Source organism: Mixophyes fleayi, chromosome 3 (genome assembly GCF_038048845.1).
Source record: "Mixophyes fleayi isolate aMixFle1 chromosome 3, aMixFle1.hap1, whole genome shotgun sequence".
In the NCBI taxonomy this organism is placed as follows: domain Eukaryota; kingdom Metazoa; phylum Chordata; class Amphibia; order Anura; family Limnodynastidae; genus Mixophyes; species Mixophyes fleayi.
The window spans coordinates 345,381,778-345,401,031 of record NC_134404.1 but is presented as its reverse complement, the minus strand read 5'-3'; the positions used below and the strand labels follow the sequence as shown (position 1 = coordinate 345,401,031).

General features: G+C 40.0%; 1 protein-coding gene across 1 annotated transcript in view; it reads right to left on the bottom strand.

Annotated features, from left to right (window-relative positions):
* GLP1R (glucagon like peptide 1 receptor) overlaps positions 1–19,254 on the bottom strand; it is a 278,807-nt gene that overhangs the window by 69,411 nt on the left and 190,142 nt on the right. Inside the window, exons 6-7 of the mRNA XM_075204458.1 lie at positions 10,998–11,151; positions 9,401–9,560 (exon numbers count right to left, since the gene is read on the bottom strand). Of these exons, the coding sequence (XP_075060559.1) occupies positions 9,401–9,560; positions 10,998–11,151 (314 nt within the window). The remainder of the gene's footprint in view (positions 1–9,400; positions 9,561–10,997; positions 11,152–19,254) is intronic.

Sequence of the window (19,254 nt, the reverse complement as noted above, 5' to 3'; positions counted from 1 at the left end):
GAAAGGAGGCAGTATGAGAGAGGGCAAAGGGCGCAGTGTGAGAGAGGGCAGAGTGAGAGGAGGCAGCGTGAGATAGGGCAGAGGGGGCAGTGTTAGAGAAGGCAGCATGAGAGAGGGCAGAGGGGGCAGTGTGAGAGGGGACAGCGTGACTAGATGCAGAGGGGACAGCGTGACTGGATGCAGAGGGGGCAGCGTGAGAGGGGGCAGAGGGGCAGCGTGAGAGGGGGCAGAGGGGCAGCGTGAGAGGGGGCAGAGGGGCAGTGTGACAGGGAGCAGCATGAGTGGATGCAGAGGGGGCAGAGTGTGTGGAGATGAAGGAGGGCACAGTGAGAGTTAGCTGTCAATTATTCTTTGACAGAAATATAATTGAAAAAAATATATAAAAATATTATATTTCCTTTGATTTATGTGTATTATTTTTGCATACAACTAAATAAGTATTTCTGTCCTGACCTAAATACTTATTACGTTTTTTTGACCCAACTACTTCTAAAACAGGATTGCTCGATAATTACTTTGGAGGGGTGCCTTGAAAAAATTATGGAGACTCTAAGGGTGCCGCGAACTGCAAAAGTTTGGGAACCATTGTGTTAGGGAATTTAGACTGTAAGCTCCAATGGGGCAGGGACTGATGTGAGTTCTCTGTACAGCGCTGTAGAATCAGTGGCGCTATATAAATAAATGGTGATGATGATGATATGTATTCTTAAATGTAGTTTCATTAGGACCTCAGTAATCGGTACAGGTGCTGAGACATTTTTATCAATATGAAAAACCCTGTTCCGGCAGGAAAAGCTGAAGTAAGTATACACCACACATAGCCTGGCTCTACGAGTAATGATATAAGGTAACAAAGTCTATAAGGTGGGACTATTTCAGAATTATTTTTACTATAATTATATCACCCTATTAAAAACTATATGATGGTGTACAATGGGGAACAGCACAAGCAATGCAAGTCGATCTAAACAATTTTGATATGGACTCCATTTGGTTATCTGGCCCAGAGAATTATACCTATCCAACTAGGGAAGACCAAGGACTAACCAACAAGAAGGAGAATGAAGTTAGACTAAATATTATTTTCAACATGTGGGATTCCTACAGCCACATAAATCTCAGTAGCTACTAAAAAAATATTACAAACCATCTAAGGTCTATATCCACAGCTTAAACTTAAAATAATTTTTAAAAGACATATATGTTAAGCCTTAGCAAACTCAAGATCTACAACATTTTCCGCAGAACCAGTCTCAGAATGATGAATTATTAACAAAATCAAAAGTCCCAAAGAAGTTCAGCTGATATAGATATATATATATATATATATATATATATATATATACATATATATATATATATATATATATATGTCCTATCAAATTTAAAGAAAGTCCCTGCTCAACAAGATGGGGTTTCAGGGCGCAGGTAGCTGTGGACATTTCTTGGTGTTTTACTCAAATCAAATGGTCTTTTTATAAAAGGTCTATACGTCCTTATTGTAATTGCAGATGTTTGTGAAGTAAAACATGAAATTCATTAAAGGAAGCAAAGACAATTTTTAGTAAAAAGGGAAAATAAAAGACCTACAACTCCCTGGTTGTATAAGTCTGCACAGCCCTAAACTAATAGTTTGCAGAAGCATCTTTTGTTTGCATACCTGGGCAACTCTATCCCACTCTTCCTTGCAAAATAAATCACGGCCCATCAAATTGGGAAGGGTTTTCTATACACAGGTCTCTTTAGGTCATTCTGTAGGCCACTTGTTAGCCACCCTCATGAGTTTTATCCTTGTCCTGTCCCTCTTCTAATTGGTAGAGGGGATCCTATAAATGTTTTGGAAGCTCCTGAACACAGTTATCCTAGAAGAATGCAGCCAAGAAAACTGCACGGAAATCCTACAGGAACAGTTGATCTTTATGATGGAGTTAATCACAATCACTGTCATTCTGAAGGTGGATGCTAATTACTTTTTAACATAATCTTGAATGTGATTGTTCAACTCTGAACACAGCTACAGACCTATCATGAGAAGATGTGAGGACTTATGCAACCAGGCTGTTGTAGGTTTTTCCTAAAAATTCTCTATTTGGCTTTGACTTGAATTTTATTGGTTGAAAGGTCACATTTAAAGTGGAAAAGCATCTTTTGAATAAGGGTATCTAGACTTATTATAGCCACAAAAATTTCTGAAGTTATAAATTTTCCCGTGGACAATATGGTAGAGTCTATTTGTACAGATTCTTCTAACAATACTGTGCTTTGTTCTGAAAGAGAGTCACCCTTAGTATTAATTTAATACATTTATTAAGATAATAGTAAAATAAACTGAATGGGTTAGAGTTTTGTTCATCGCAGGCAGAGATTGTTACGACAGATTGCCATATTGTGACAAGCTCCACCCACCCCACAATAAACTCCTCCCATGTATCCAGGCTCCATCCATCCATAATAAACTCCTCCCAGATACCCAGGCCCCACCCACCCACAATAAACTCCTCCCAGGAATCCAGGCTCCACACACCCCACAATAAACTCCTCCCATGTATTCAGGCTCCATCCATCCATAATAAACTCCTCCCAGATACCCAGGCCACACCCACCCCATAATAAACTCCACCCAGATATCCAGGCTCCACCCACCCCATGATAAACTCCACCCAGGTATCCTGCTACTATTACGTGAGACTTTCCCAGCTCCTGTCACAATATAATCTCACACATCCTATGACCTTTCCGGCATCTACAGTTTCTGACAGTGTCCCCTGATTACTTACCCACCCCCACCAGTCCGGCTTACTGAAAACAGCAGGATGACTATATCCCTGTCTTTTCTTCTGGTTCCATCTTGCGCTGCTGCTGTAGTGGAGCACAACTAGAAATGTTCCAGCAAAAAAGAGCGGTCCCGCTGCAATTACTGATCTTTTCTGTCTAAAACATTTCCGGCTGGGATCCATTAATGGTCATGACCGACTCCGTTGGACTTGGCATGAAACCTCAGGTAAGGAGACCATCCTGGTGCCCAGACATCAGGGGGTAAGACTCAACTAGAACATTTATATTCTGTACTGAGGCTCTGCCCGTAAGACTGAGGGGGGGTACATCTTCTGAACCCTCTAAAAAGGAAAAGTGGAGATGTTGCCATAGAAACCAGCTATCATTTATCTAGTACATTCTAGGAAATAATAGCTACAGTCAAGTCTATAAATATTGGGACATCGACTCAATTCTCATATTTTGGGCTCTATACACCATTACAATGGATTTGAAATGAAACTAACAAGATGTGCTTTAACTGCAGACTTTCAGCTTTAATTTGAGGGTATTTACATCCAAATCAGGTGAACGGTGTAGGAATTACAACGGTTTCTATATGTGCCTCCCACTTTTGAAGGGACCCAAAGTAATGGGCCAATCGACTCAAAAGCTATTTCATGGACATGTGTGGGCTATTCCATCGTTATTTCATCATCAATTAAGTAGGTAAAAGGTTGAGTTGAATCTAGGTGTGACATTTGCATTTGGAATCTGTTGCTGTCGACTCTCAATATGAGATCCAAAGAGCTGTCACTATCAGTGAAGCAAGCCATCATTAGGCTAAAAAATCAAAACAAACCCATCAGAGAGATAGCAAAAACATTAGGTGTGGCCAAATCAACTGCCAAATCATTCTTAAAAAGAAAGAACATACCGGAGAGCTCAGCAACTCCAAAAGACCCGGAAGACCACGGAAAACAACTGTGGTGGATGACAGAATAAATTTTTTCCTGGTGACGAAAAACCCCTTGACAACAGTTGGCCAAATCAAGAACACTCTCCAGGAGGTAGGTGTATATGTGTCAACAATCAAGAGAAGACTTCACAAGAGTGAATATAGAGGGTTCACCACAAGATGTAAACCATTTGTGAGCCACAAAAACAGGAAGACCAGATTAGAGTTTGGCAAACAACATCTAAAAAAGCCATTACAGTTGTGGAACAACATCCTATGGATAGATGAGACAAAGATTAACTTGTACCAGAGTGATGGGAAGAGAAGATTATGGAGAAAGAAAGGAACTGCTCATGATCCAAAACATACCACCTCATCAGTAAAGCATGGTGGTGGTAGTGTCATGGCGTGGGCATGTATGGCTGCCAATGGAACTGGTTCCCTTGTATTTATTGATGATGTGACTGCTGACAAAAGCAGCAGGATGAATTCTGAAGTGTTTTGGGCAATATTATCTGCTCATATTCAGTCAAATGCTTCAGAACTCATTGGACGGCGCTTCACAGTGCAGATGGACAATGACCCGAAGCATACTGCAAAAGCAACCAAACAGTTTTTTAAGGCTAACAAGTGGAATGTTATGCAATGGCCAAGTCAATCACCTGACCTGAATCCGATTGAGCTGCATTTCACTTGATGAAGACAAAACTGAAGGGAAAATGCCCCAAGAACAAGCAGGAACTGAAGACATTTGCAGTAGAGGCCTGGCAGAGCATCACCAGGGATGAAACCCAGCGTCTGGTGATGTCTATGCCTTCCAGACTTCAGGCTGTAATTGACTGCAAAGGATTTGCAACAAAGTATTAAAAAATGAAAGTTTGATGTAGGATTGTTTAGTTTCTCCCATTACTTTTGGTCCCTTAAAAACTGGGAGGCACATATAGAAACCGCTGTAACTCCTACACTGTTCACCTGATTTGGATGTAAATACCCTCAAATTAAAGCTGGAAGTCTGCAGTTAAAGCACATCTTGTTAGCTTCATTTCAAATCCATTGTGGTGGTGTATAGAGCCCAAAGTATGAGAATTGTGTCGATGTCCCAATATTTATGGACTTGACTGTATAATCTTCTATCACTAACAGACTATTCCTGTCCCGTTCCTCGGCCCACTTTCCCCCAATGCCCACATCAGCTCATGGTTTAAATCATTATCGTACCAGTTTGGTTTTCCTAAGTCCAAATCAGAGCCTGGTCTTTTGTAACCTAGCGCTAATTATCTTGAACTATCTTCAGTTAACGCTCTTCTGTATATTGTGGCTCAAGCTTGATCAGTCTAACCAGAATTTTGTAGAAAGCTGTTTGCCAATCTTCATGTCAATTTATTTGAAATGTGTGTTTCAAGAGAACTTATTTAGGCTAAACGGTAATGTTTTAAATGTTATTAATAAGGAATTCTCGACGCATTGAGAAAGAAGCTCTGCATTAAACCACTGTGGCAGGCTGTAAGAAGAATGTTGAAGTTTGAAATTTCTCCTTGATATGTTTCTTCAGGCTGCTTTAAATGATAATTCTGCAGAATGTCACGGGCTACCATTGCAACCACAGTCACATGGCACCAATGATGTAGTGAGCAGAGAGACTTTGGAACACTCCTCTGAGCTCTATATGCATTGTGATATCACCCCCCCCCCTCAAATATCATGAACTCAATTTACCAATTTGGTCACATTAGGAAAACGTCAAAGTTTATGGCTCATTCGGACGTGGGTTTCCAGTTTTTTTTCTCACTATAGTACATTCAGATTGGAAATACTCAAATACTACTCTGAGAATACTGCTGGCATCAGGATAATTGATCCGCGTTCCTGCAATTAGGCTCATTCTGGGAGTGCAGTGTGTAGCTGCGCTGCCTTTTTATTTGCCCATGTGCTCCTAATTCCCCAGCGCATTTCATGGTTTAATCCCACTTTCTGGTCCTTGGAGCTGACCATCTGTGCTTAGCTCGCGATAAGCTGTGTCAATGAGCGTGGAAGAAAAAGAGAAATCAGCTCATTTATTCACTACAACTTTTTCTCTTAGTTTTGTATTTAACGCTTTTTACCTAAATCTCGTTATTTGAGCAAGAAATTGCTGAAAATGGGGACTTGCGAATGCTAGAGACAGAGACGTGTTATTTTACTCAGAATTCATAACTACAGACCTTTTCCTAGAAGCAAAACTGTGAATTGGTTTCTAAAGTGTGAGGTTACAGCCTCTGACTCTGGTGGACTGTTCATTAACTGCGCTCTATGTGCGAGACACGTAATGTTCCTGGTGCTTCTACTGAACTTATGTCAGAAACTCATTTAACTTCATAATCTTTCCAATGCTCTGTATACACTGTCCACATGGGTAACGAAGATTAATCAATAATAAATCTGCTTCTTACACTTTAAACCAGAGTCCTATAACTGACACTTTACTCTGTTTCGATTGTGCGGATTAAGGACCTAATTCAATTTGGAACGCGAAGTGAACGCAATTTGTGTTTTTAAAAATCGATCTAACAGGTCATAATGAATCAGGCCCAAAATATTTGTCCAAGACTTTTATGCCCCGTAATGCAGGACAACAATGGACAACAGTTTATTTTATTCAAAATCTTTCTGGAACATAATGATATGCACGAGAGAATGTAGGTACGTTATAAAAGCAAAATTGAAGCTTTAAAGTATAGGGGACAAGTTATCAATAAAGATAATCACTTTCACATTAGATCCTTAAAAAGCACTTAGCTGTACTCTGAAATATATTCATTTTTATAGCATCAGAAACAACTTTTTATCATCATAAAATGTCACACATTATATTCAACTAATGGGTTTCTGTTTACAAACTTAGCTAAGGATAAAGTGATATTTTCAGTCCATTTAATGCACTAAACCTGTAAAGTGATTAAAAAATGTAGCGGGAAGTTTTACTAATGTAATTATTCATAGAACAGGTTCATGTACAAAGGGGAAACTGTGTTGTCACATAAATGTTCCGTTCATGAAGAGACAATGGGGTAAGGACAATGGCTGTGTGCTGGTGCTATGTCCCATGTCGCTGGGCACTAACAGGCATCAGCCGTCTCCCAGGATCAGACACAATGTTGAATCCTATCTGACTAATGCTCAGCATTGTTGTCTAACTATTGAATGCTGCTCTAAATGGAATTTTCAGCTTAGAACAGAGATATTCCTTAAATATAATGGGACTGATTCATTAAAGAAAGGAAAGCAAAAAAAAGCAAAATAATGTTGGAGGGGAGAGGTAAATTTAAAATGTGATAACAGATTTATTGTTGGGGTAGGACATGTCCTAGATCAACTATAAATTTCAGTGTAAAAATAAATCTATCAAGTATTTTTGTGCTACATGACAAAGTAGCCAGAATTTAACTTATGTGCAAAATAATAAACACATTTGCACCCCTTGTATTGTAACATGGTTTGTCTAGGAGAAAACTTGATCTTTTTTTTTTACCTTACTTCCTTATGAATCAGGCCCATTGTGTTGGAAGTTTTTGTTTTAATTAAAGAGGATACAGTAAGTCATTATTTGCAGTTTTGTTCTCCCCTTGTTTTGTGCGGCATCTTTTACAATGCACACACATACACAATGCCTGCACATATACAGCACACACACATACACAACGCACACACACATACTATACATACACATATTACATGTCACACGGAAAGCCACTTGGTATATACACGTTGGCATTTCTGCAAATAAATATTTCGGCATTTGCATATAAACTCAAAATAGAGTTTATAACGGGCGATTGTGTGTGCAGTTAACTTATTCATTGCAAAATACCAAAACCAATATGGTGGCTGCGTCCTTTGATACGTAAATGTACTAAAATGAGCACGTCTGAGACATTCCCTTACTGCTCTGTGTCGCATTGTAAGTTTCAAACTGAGTAATTGTTCCAGGAAGACAGATCTTCAAGGGCAAAGCTATTTATGTCCTGTGCATAGGTGTCGTGTCAATGTGATCACAGCACAGTACCTAGTATCAGTCTGTAGCTCCTGCAGTGTGCTCTTATAGGAGCAGGAGAAAGGTATTGTCATACAGGGTGCTGGTAATTATACGCTGTCCCCTGTGAGAACGGGACACACGACTTATTTTTATAAATAAAACGCCAACTATCAACCCCCTGATGACAGGTAACTGCTATTAACACTGCTAAGGCGGCATTAACATAGAGAGTGGGTGGGCTACACATGTAGGACGCGGGGGGGCTGTGTACTTTAGTACATACAGGGACATCCGCTAAGACTTAGATATGCACATCATACACAAAGCATTTACACGACAGCGCACGTCCTGCTCCGCTTATCACTACAGACCCCATAGGGAGCATGGCCATAACCAGACAGGGAAATCTTCTATACTCACTTTCTACTCTAATTCTATAGAGTGTTCTTCACATTCCACACCCATTATGTCCTCATTATGTTGCTTTTGAAATAGGAAAACATTTTATCCATTTTTGAGACTGACTCACTGTAATGCATATTTTGCAATGGTTATTATTTATAGATTTAGAAGTGTTACATTGTATCAGAATCACAGATTAGAGCGTGTTCTAGAAGCCTGAGTATTACATTGTGTTACATTGTATATACAGAAGACGCCTGGGGGATCTTACTATCTGTTCAGCTGCAGGTATTAAAGTAAAGTTTCTGGCAGACACGATATCCCGGAGGTAATCCCTATAACACGGGTGATAAGAAATAAGAGAGCATCAGATTTACAGTTTGACACTTTGTTGTCTGAGGCTGAGCCCAAGTTCTACTCCAGAAAATTGTCTTATTCTTTGATTTACACGGACAAAGTTTCCCTAAATAAACCTTAATACTTTACTTTTATTTTACAGCTGCCGTCTTGTCAGAGTCTCAGCCGCCTCCTGAGAGCTGGAGGGTTCTACAAGAGAGATGACCGGCAAAACAGAGGTGGAATTAGGAGATTGTATCACCAGAACGTCTCTTGTGTCTACACAGATATCTTGTTGTCCTATAAGATGACCAGAGATATAATGATACAATGCCAAGGTAACAGAGATAAATTAATCACTGTGGGGCCTATTTATTACACCATAATCCATGTGGAAATGGCTTCTTCCACATGGGTAAAGCATTGTAAAGTAACACTCGTACCTAACAAAAGCCTAACGCAAGAGATATCATAGAAATCTCCTGCATTAGGCCAAGTATCGCATTATACCGCAGTCCCCATAATTTACGATGGTGACTGCGGACTGGGCAAATTTTACCAGCTTCAAAAAGTCTAGATTTACAGAGTTTGACCCTGATGACTAACCCATCTAAGGATGTCATTAGCATTTGAATCCTTTGGAGAGAGCTTTGCAGGAGAAAGACCTTTGGATCCCCCTCCGCAGCCTTCCTGCTCTTCCCTCCATTAAGGGGAATTCCATCCCCTGTAATGAGCTGCCGAATATCACCACTATGTGCCCGGGCATCACAGATTTTCCTGCATGGCTCTATGGGGTTCAAGTGGCGCTCCACGGCACATGGTCTCCTAAATGCAGGTGTATCCAACCGCATATCTTCATCATATGACAACTGATGTACGAACAATCCCAAGGTGGTACAACAGAACCAGAGGTCAAGGGGCACACCCACCGTACTCACCCCATCCAATGCACAGATAGAACCGGAATAGCCTCTGCTCAGAGAACACTGACAACACCAGCAACGTGTGCAGATAGATGCCCTCCACCAGGAGCCAGTAGTAATTCGCTGCCACGCAATACTGCATCATGGCGAAGACCAGCCGGCAGCTTAACGACTCCTGCAAGAAACAAGACCAGCGATCACTGAGCGCTCCTCACAGTGTCCCAATGAGAGGAATGGACTTCCTGGCAGGAATCATTTGGTTAAATAAACTGAGGTTCAAGAAGTTAGGGGTCAAAATAAATTCAGTTTTGGGGCTTATTTTTTTTCAGTCTAAAACGCTCAGTAAATATAATATTATGTATCTGCCATGATATATCAGTAGTTGGAAATGAAGAAACGTGGGCAGATTTCTTAAAAATGATTAGTAAAGTAATAATTTGCATATTACTGGTATAAGGAGTCAGGACAACCAAGGAGGCCATTATAATAGTAGGGATTGTAGGGAAATTAACCTTGTTACAATGTATCCTCTTTAAGGAATTGAAAGAGGAAACCACTGATTCTAGACAATTTACTAATATTTACAAAGATAGATACGACGGCACCATATTTATATAAGGCCTTATGCTGACATAAGACTGAATTTAACCACGAATGAGGGAAACATTTAGGACACCTCCATCGCAACACCAAATCGGTCAGCACATTTTATATCCCCCTCACCCTCCCCCGCAAGGGAACATGGTTAAAGCAATGTGTAAAATTGTACATTCTTTCTGGACTTACCCCCAACTCTGAAACAGGCCCTTACCGCTGGTTGTGTCTTATTAAATATTAACCATATCAGTAATCTCCAATGTATATTTATGTACTAAGGGGATCTACCACAGGATCTTTAAATAAACCAAAAACTAGTATATTCTGTATAATATTCAGGTTTCTTATGATCAAAACCAAACCGCTGCTACACAAAATGTTCAGTCCGAACTCACTGGTTTCTAGAAGACATATTAGTTAATCATGTCACAGCACTGGGGTCATGAGTTCAATTCCCGACCATGGCCTTATCTGTGTGGAGTTTGTATGTTCTCCCTGTGTTTGCGTGGGTTTCCTCCGGGTGCTCCGGTTTCCTCCCACACTCCAAAAACATACTAGTAGGTTATTGGCTGCTATTAAAATTGACCCTAGTCTGTGTGTGTGTGTGTGTGTGTCTGTCTGTGTGTATGTTAGGGAATTTAGACTGTAAGCCCCAATGGGGCAGGGACTGATGTGAGTGAGTTCTCTGTACAGCGCTGCGGAATCAGTGGCGCTATATCAATAAATGGTGATGATGATGATGATGATGTTCTTATTTAATGAGGTTCCATTTTACATCATGGTGATATTGACTGTTACAATCTTACAGAGCTGCCTTCTAATACAGAAGTGTCCAAGTTCAATCCTCAATGGCTACTAACAGGTCATGTTTTCAGGATTTCTGTCTCTAGAAACAGGTGAGATTATTACTGACCCAGCCACATAGATTAACTCACCTGTGCATGATTAAAGGTAGCCCTTGAGGACTGAACTTGGACACTTCTGATCTAGTAGATACAATGTTACGCTGAGATACCTGGTAGGAGATAAGACCTTCCCATTGGTTGTCATGTATGGCGATGTTATACATCCACTTCAGCACGGAGTCCTTGATGAAGACGGAGATGGCTCTCAGTATGAACGAGGTGAAGAGGTTCAGGTGAATATAATTCCTCGTACAGTGCAGGTGTCTGAGAAATTAAGATAAAGACAGTGGTTAGAACGTGGAGCTCGGGAGGCGATTCCTGCGACAAAATACCACCCGGATATCGGACACAGTGAGCACAAGCACTTGTTACATACAGAGTTATTAATGTAGACTGTATATTGTACAAGTAGCAATTAATACTGTAGTTTATCCCATTGGTAAAGCGGATGGAATTTGCTGGCGCTATATAAATAAATGTTGATGATAATTATGATATAAAAGAATTCTTAATTACAATGTCTTTGTCACTATAAATTAATATTTTCATGTAATACACTTAAAAGACATCTAGATCACTTTTGTTATTTATTCTAGAGATAAATTAATTAATTACCATAGCCTTGCTCTCCGCCTTAGCGCCTCAAGAAGGACTATAAATGAAGGAAAGAGACACAGAATAATTGAAGACAGCTGAAAGGTCAGGGAGGGCTGTTTAGGTCAGGAAACGAGCCAAAGGTCGCGGTCACAAGCAGACATGGACGTTGGAAAGACGAGCTGGATCAGAAACGGGACGTTACAGCAACCATTGAGACTAGCACACAATGGCCAAAATAACCTGTTGCTCAGGGACAGTGCTGAGCAAAGTTTTATAAATGATTTCAGCAGGCGCAAACGTAATGTGCATGAAAGGCACTATAAATAGGAGGGCAGAGTGTGGGCGTGCATCTAAGCAGAACAGGAGATCTCCATGAACCCAGTATATTTGTCCAGGGGCCCGAAGAGAAAAGAATATGCTTTACCACTTTATTGAACAATACAAATCTTTGGGGAATACAATTACTTCCTGCTTTCTACATCTTTAATCAGCCATAGTCCAGTAAGAAATAAAATATTTTTATGATATTCTTCTGTCTTGATCCATCGTAGTCTAATAGAAGGAAGAATTTCATTCCAGAGAAATAAATTATGCAAACGCTGGCTATGAGCAACCGGTTACTAAATGACGAAATTGAATTCATTGGTCATTTCCCAGCTCTGATGTCCTCTTCCAGTGCTGCAGAATGTATCTATTAAATTATTATTATTGTTTATTTATATGGTGCCACAAACTACCGCAGCACAGTACACAGACGTAAAGGACCAACAGGCAAAATATAAACATACAGGACATCCAAGAAGCATTAATACCAGATTGGCAGAGGAAGGAGGGGGGGTACTGGGGTACACAGCTGTACGAGGTGGTAGAAGACAAGGAGACTGACGGACTCTGTTCATGAGAGCTTACAATCTAATGGGGAGGGGCAAAGCTGACATAAGAGGAGGCATGGAGTGAGAATGGGGAAGAGGAAGGCTGTACATGACACAAAAAGTCTATTAGTAAAAGTAAAAAGGGGAATTTGGTCAGAGGTGAAACTTAAGCTATCAAACAGTTTGTCACACGGTGGCCTTTTGGCCTCCATAACAGAGGTTGCACACACTCACCTGCCTCACGCTGATTCCATGCTTCAGCTGTTGGCGTCCTGTCTCCGGATCTGTGCATGCATGGACCCTGTCCTTTATGACCTCTGCATACTTTCTATTGGCATTCTGGCTACTTTAGCTCCAAACTTTAAAAGGCACTTCCTTCATCTCCTCAGTGCCTGTTGATCGTGCCCCCTGCCTGGTGTTAGACGTGCTGTCTTACTCCCTGCGTGTTCCATGTTGGCTAAATAGCTTACGCTCCACCTATTTCCCCTGTGCCGCTGGCTAAAGAGCTTACGCTCCACCTATCTCCGCTGTGCCGCTGGCTAAAGAGCTTACGCTCTATCTGTCTCCACTGTGCCTCTGGCCAAAGAGCTTATGCTCCACCTATCTCTGCTGTGCCGCTGGCTAAAGAGCTTACGCTCTATCTGTTTCCACTGTGCCGCTGGTGAATGAGCTTATGCTCCATCTGCCTCCACTGTGCCGCTGACTAAAGTGTCCTGCATGTCATACTTCTATCCTCCATAAGAAGCTACACCTTACCATCCAGCACCCTCACTGCTTACAAAGCCAGTGTCCTTACTACTTCACTGTATCCTGCTCATCTCTCTCTCCGTTCATTCCCCTTAAGGGTTTCACCTGACACTTCTGACAAGGGCCGCGAAAAGCGGGCAGACGCAGCTAAGACCAAACCACCTTGCGGTGGTCCCTGGTGAACACCGTCCATTCATTAGACTCCGCGCCTTGTTAGAAGTAGCGCCAAGTTGGGCAAACCAGAGAATCCAATCCCTTAAACCATGACACAGTTAAACAATAATCATACGATCACTTATAAAGCCGACAAGAGAGGGGTTATAGAGGCTATAAACCATCAAGACTTTAAAGATGAGGAATATTTCTAAATGATAATAGATATTAAAATATAATGGATGATGATAGAAGTAACATTTCTAAATGACGATTTTACTAAAACTAATCTCTTGGGAGGAAACAGAATTTCTTTGCAGTATTAATCTGAATATTCCTATTTTTCATTATTTAGCAGTGAAAATAGGGATAGAAAACTTTAACCCGGCCTCCAGGGAGACCAATTATTGTGGTCATCAAATCTATTTCTTCACATCTCTCTAAGTATATAGATATATTTCTTAATCCGATAGTGATCAATTTACAAATATCCAGTAGTGGCAATAACAGTCTGTGAGCAGGTAGACTGGAGAAAGGGGTCTTGTAGTCTCATGTGATGTTAAATTGCAATTTACATTTATTAAACATGAGGATGGTTGTTAAAATATGGAAAATGATAGACGGAAAGATCAAAGAAAATGTATTTTGATTAAGTATTAGATTTGCCATAATTATTTCAAAACTGATGAGCGTTTTATATGCAATGACATTTGTCCCTGGTTGGCAAATCTCTACAGGTTTTTGTGAATTGTGTCAAATATGACAGAATAATCCCTATTCTCAACATTTAGAAACATAGAAACATAGAATTTGACGGCAGATAAGAACCGCTTGGCCCATCTAGACTGCCCATTGTTTTATTAACCTATGGTGACCTTAAACCTTATTTGATCCCTTATTCTTTATAAGGATATCCTTATGTCTATCCCAAGCATGTTCAAACTGCTCTACTGTATTACCCTCTACCACCTCTGATGGGTGCTATTCCACTTATCCACTACCCTTTATGTGAAGTCATTTTTCTTCACATTTCCTCTGAACCTACTTCCCTCCAGTGTCAGTACATGTCCGCATGTTCTAATACTTCTCTTCCCCCCAGTGTCAGTACATGTCCTCGTGTTCTAATACTTCTCTTCCCCCCAGTGTCAGTACATGTCCTCGTGTTCTAATACTTCTCTTCCCCCCAGTGTCAGTACATGTCCTCGTGTTCTAATACTTCTCTTCCCCCCAGTGTCAGTACATGTCCTCGTGGTCTAATACTTCTCTTCCCCACAGTGTCAGTACATGTTCACATGTTCTAATACTTCTCTTCCCCCCAGTGTCCGTACATGTCCTCATGTTCTAATACTTCTCTTCCCTCCAGTGTCAGTACATGTCCTTGTGTTCTAATACTTCTCTTCCCCCCAGTGTCAGTACATGTCCTCGTGTTCTAATACTTCTCTTCCCTCCAGTGTCAGTACATGTCCTTGTGTTCTAATACTTCTCTTCCCTCCAGTGTCAGTACATGTCCTTGTGTTCTAATACTTCTCTTCCCTCCAGTGTCAGTACATGTCCTTGTGTTCTAATACTTCTCTTCCCCCCAGTGTCAGTACATGTCCTCGTGTTCTAATACTTCTCTTCCCCCCAGTGTCAGTACATGTCCTCATGTTCTAATACTTCTCTTCCCCCCAGTGTCAGTACATGTCCTCATGTTCTAATACTTCTCTTCCCACCAGTGTCAGTACATGTCCTCATGTTGTAATACTTCTCTTCCCACCAGTGTCAGTACATGTCCTCATGTTCTAATACTTCTCTTCCCCCCAGTGTCAGTACATGTCCTCGTGTTCTAATACTTCTCTTCCCCCCAGTGTCAGTACATGTTCACATGTTCTAATACTTCTCTTCCCCCCAGTGTCAGTACATGTCCTCATGTTCTAATACTTTTCTTCCCCCCAGTGTCAGTACATGTCCTCGTGTTCTAATACTTCTCTTCCCCCCAGTGTCAGTACATGTCCTCGTGGTCTAATACTTCTCTTCCCCCCAGTGTCAGTACATGTCCGCATGTTCTAATACTTCTCTTCCCCCCAGTGTCAGTACATGTCCTCGTGTTCTAATACTTCTCTTCCCCCCAGTGTCAGTACATGTCCTCGTGTTCTAATACTTCTCTTCCCCCCAGTGTCAGTACATGTCCTCGTGGTCTAATACTTCTCTTCCCCCCAGTGTCAGTACATGTTCACATGTTCTAATACTTCTCTTCCCCCCAGTGTCCGTACATGTCCTCATGTTCTAATACTTCTCTTCCCCCCAGTGTCAGTACATGTCCTCGTGTTCTAATACTTCTCTTCCCCCCAGTGTCAGTACATGTCCTCGTGTTCTAATACTTCTCTTCCTTTTTATAATGTTTCCCTCCTGCACCTTGTTATAACCTTTGATATATTTGAAAGTTTCTATCATGTCCCCCTATTCCAAACTGCTCACTTAGTATTCTGGTTTCATTGAAGATGGGCGCAGGCCGTCCCTTTTGTATAGTCCCCTCTCGTACCAGATGACATGACTGTGGTTTATTAATCCTAATATCTCCTCATTACACCACTTCAGCCACACGTTGAAGGTTCTGATGCAGTGAGTTCTGTCCTCACCTCTGTGCACTGGTAATATTACTGAAGCAGTTACAGCAGCTGCCACCGGATTTAGAGCAGTCCCCAACTTTCTAAATTCATCTTTTACATCCATGAGTTACTTCCATAGATTCCCATGGAATCGTTAAATCAATGAAATTTGGTTAATTTGCGAAGTAAGTACAGTTGGATTTGTTTTTCTTTTACATTAAAATAAGATCAAATTGGAATTTAAATGTAAGTACGTCATGGCAATATTGTATTTTTGATTCTAGACATAATTTCTGATTACTATCAACAATAAAATAATTGCAAACACAGTCGTAACATAACTACATGCTACTATCAGTCACAAGTCTGCATAAAAACTGAATATTAAAAGGACAATTTGTGCTCATAAAAAGAAATTGTACCAGAGGAAGAATAAGAGACACATGTTAAATTGCTTATTAATAGTCTTGTTGAAAGTGGATGTAGTGTTCAATCTTTTAAATCTATTAAAATTCAGTGGACAAACTAGATTGACTTTTTTTAAAATAATTATTATTATCTTCTATTTATACAAGAGTTGTGCAGCGATGTACATAAAGGGATAGAACATACAACAAAATAACATAGAAACAAAACTGACAAAATGAAATAAATAAAAACAAAAATTTTACATAATTACATTAAAACCCGCAAAATAACATAATGACGTAAGGAAAACATTATGAGAAAGGGCCCTGCTCACGAGAGATTACTGTCATTACATTTAACGATTGTTATCAGGAGAGAAAAGAAGGAAGGTGGAGGATGACCATTTATATTGATTTTGATTCTGAATAAAGTAAAGATTTCAAGCGGAAGGGTAGTAGCCCTCAAGGTAGATGGCATTAGTAAAAAAGAAAACATTGGGAAATATTTACTTTAGAAACAGAATTGAACTCTGCACTTAAAAATAATCCAGCTTTTATATACAATAAAACAATCATTTAAAAAATATCCTTCATTGAGAATGGACAAACGGAAATGTTCTAATAACAGATGGAAAAAATGTGGGGACTGCAATGTGTGCAAATACTGCACTGACGAAATGTCAAAATTAAAGCAAAAATAATTGGAATATCTCTTAAGTACCACATATGTGATCTACATATTAACATGGCCTAGTGGAAAATAATATGTTAGACAGTTGCTTGTAAGATTAAACCGTTGTTATATTTGTCTGGCAATTGTTTGTGACCTAGAAGTGGCTCAGTGGTTAGCACTTCTGTCTTACATCACTGGGGTAATGAGTTTGATTCCCGACCATGGCCGTATCTGTGTGGAGTTTGTATGTTCTCCCCGTGTTTGCGTGGGTTTCCTCCCACTCCATAAACATACTGGTAGGTTAATTGACTGCTAGCAAATTGACCCTAGTCTGTCTGTCTGTGTGTGGGTATGTTGGGGAATTTAGACTGTAAGCCCCAATGGGGCAGGGACTGATGTGAGTGAGTTCTCTGTACAGCGCTGCGGAATAAGTGGCGCTATATAAATAAATTATAGTAATAATAATAATGCATAAAATGAGCTTGTTTAGTATCTTGATGTATTAGGGTATGAAAAGGTTCCTCTCACCAGCCCAGTATTCAAGGCGCTGCAGCCAGTTGAAGAGGTTAATATATTACCTTGAAACACATAACAAAGTGGCGCTCTGTCTCTAGTAGACCAGGAGATACAAGGTCGCATTTATAAAGGAGCGTAACTGGCGATTTGTCACATATAATGCGCACAATTACTCTGCGCATGCCCAGAAACGGCCCATACGTCACAGAACGCAGCAGCGTTCAATTCATCTTCAAGCACAAAGGACACTTCCGACTGCCTACGCTTTCAGGGACAGAATGCGCAGTCAATATACAGTACGGGCGTGACAAGCTCTAGCGTACACAGTAGCGTCAGATTCAAGCTTTGGGCATCTCTAAGGTACGTGTCTCTCAGCTGTATCACTGGCACCAGCTACAGGTCGGGTGTAAGTGCTGATTACTAGTGATGACGGCTGTGTATACAGCTAGAACATGTGTTTGTAATCAGTAGTAACTGTAAAAATGTATTTTATGTACAGTAGACATTTATTACATTCTAATAAATATATTTCAGGGGAGAAAAATTAACTTAAAATCATTTTTTTTAATGTTTTGTCATTAATGATTATATTATTAACAGGTGACATCAATTTAATTTTTTTTTTCTGTTCGTTCTTTATTGACTTTATATCCCACATATATATTGGAAGTATCTTGCAGAGTATTGTCTGTTAGAGCAGAGCGGACCTAGACCCGTATTCATCACCAGATGTATCTTCACATCCGCAACAATATAAATTTTATGAATTTACGGTGTTAAATAATTTCACTTGGTCTACTGGAGACTCATCTCTGTTTCGTTGCCCAGAACACTCCACAATTTGGGTGCTTGAGTTCAAGCATTGGAAACCCTGAAATTGGGAGCTTCTGTCTTAGTACCACAGACACGTTTTTGGGCTATATTTCGGTTGCATTTCTTATACTTTACATACTTTTTTTTACTATAATTTAGTTTTTTTTTAATATACTTTAAAGTTTATCACTAGTCTTTCATACCATCTTTGGTTTTCTGTAATTATACGAAGCTGCTGTAATGACTTCCAGATGAGATTTTGAATAGATTCACATATAGGAATTAATTAAATACATTAACTTATTTTTATAGTCTATTAAAAGTTGCTTCAGCTTGTCATTATACCGCTAAATATTAATCTATGCTAATTCATGCGCATTTAATTGCTGCAAGATAAGTGGAGTCATGAGTACATCGTACAAAACCATTGTCAGTGGCTGACCGGGATGATTTTACTGCCCACCATAAACTTTTCTTTATGTCTACAAAGCTGGTGTAATAAACGTTCGCTCTCCCTAAGCGCATTCACCTTAAACAGTAAGTACGCCTACTATTGGCAATTAACAAAATAATAAACTTGTTGCAATGTATTTGAAATGAAATATACCTGTTAATAATTACGATGCCAATTTTCATATAAACAAGAGGGTTGATTTGAATGTAGAGTGTTACATTCCAGAAGGACGGAATGTTCCATCATAACTCTTCAGTGCTCTGTGATGGACATATTTAAAGGTCACCACTATTAGGAAGAGGGAACATCTTCACGTATAACTAATAATCCAGGTACATGTGCTCCTATTTTTAAAACATTTTACTTTGCATTTAGCTGAGAAATTTGTCCATAAGGTGAATATACTCCTGACTCATTTTCTGATACAGTAATCACTGTGATTTGGGATTCCATGTTGAGAGCAAATAGTTACTTGTTCTAAGGTTTAATCTTCCCATTTATCAGGGAGTGAATTGAGATATATTTATATTTCTTGTCTCTCTGCACA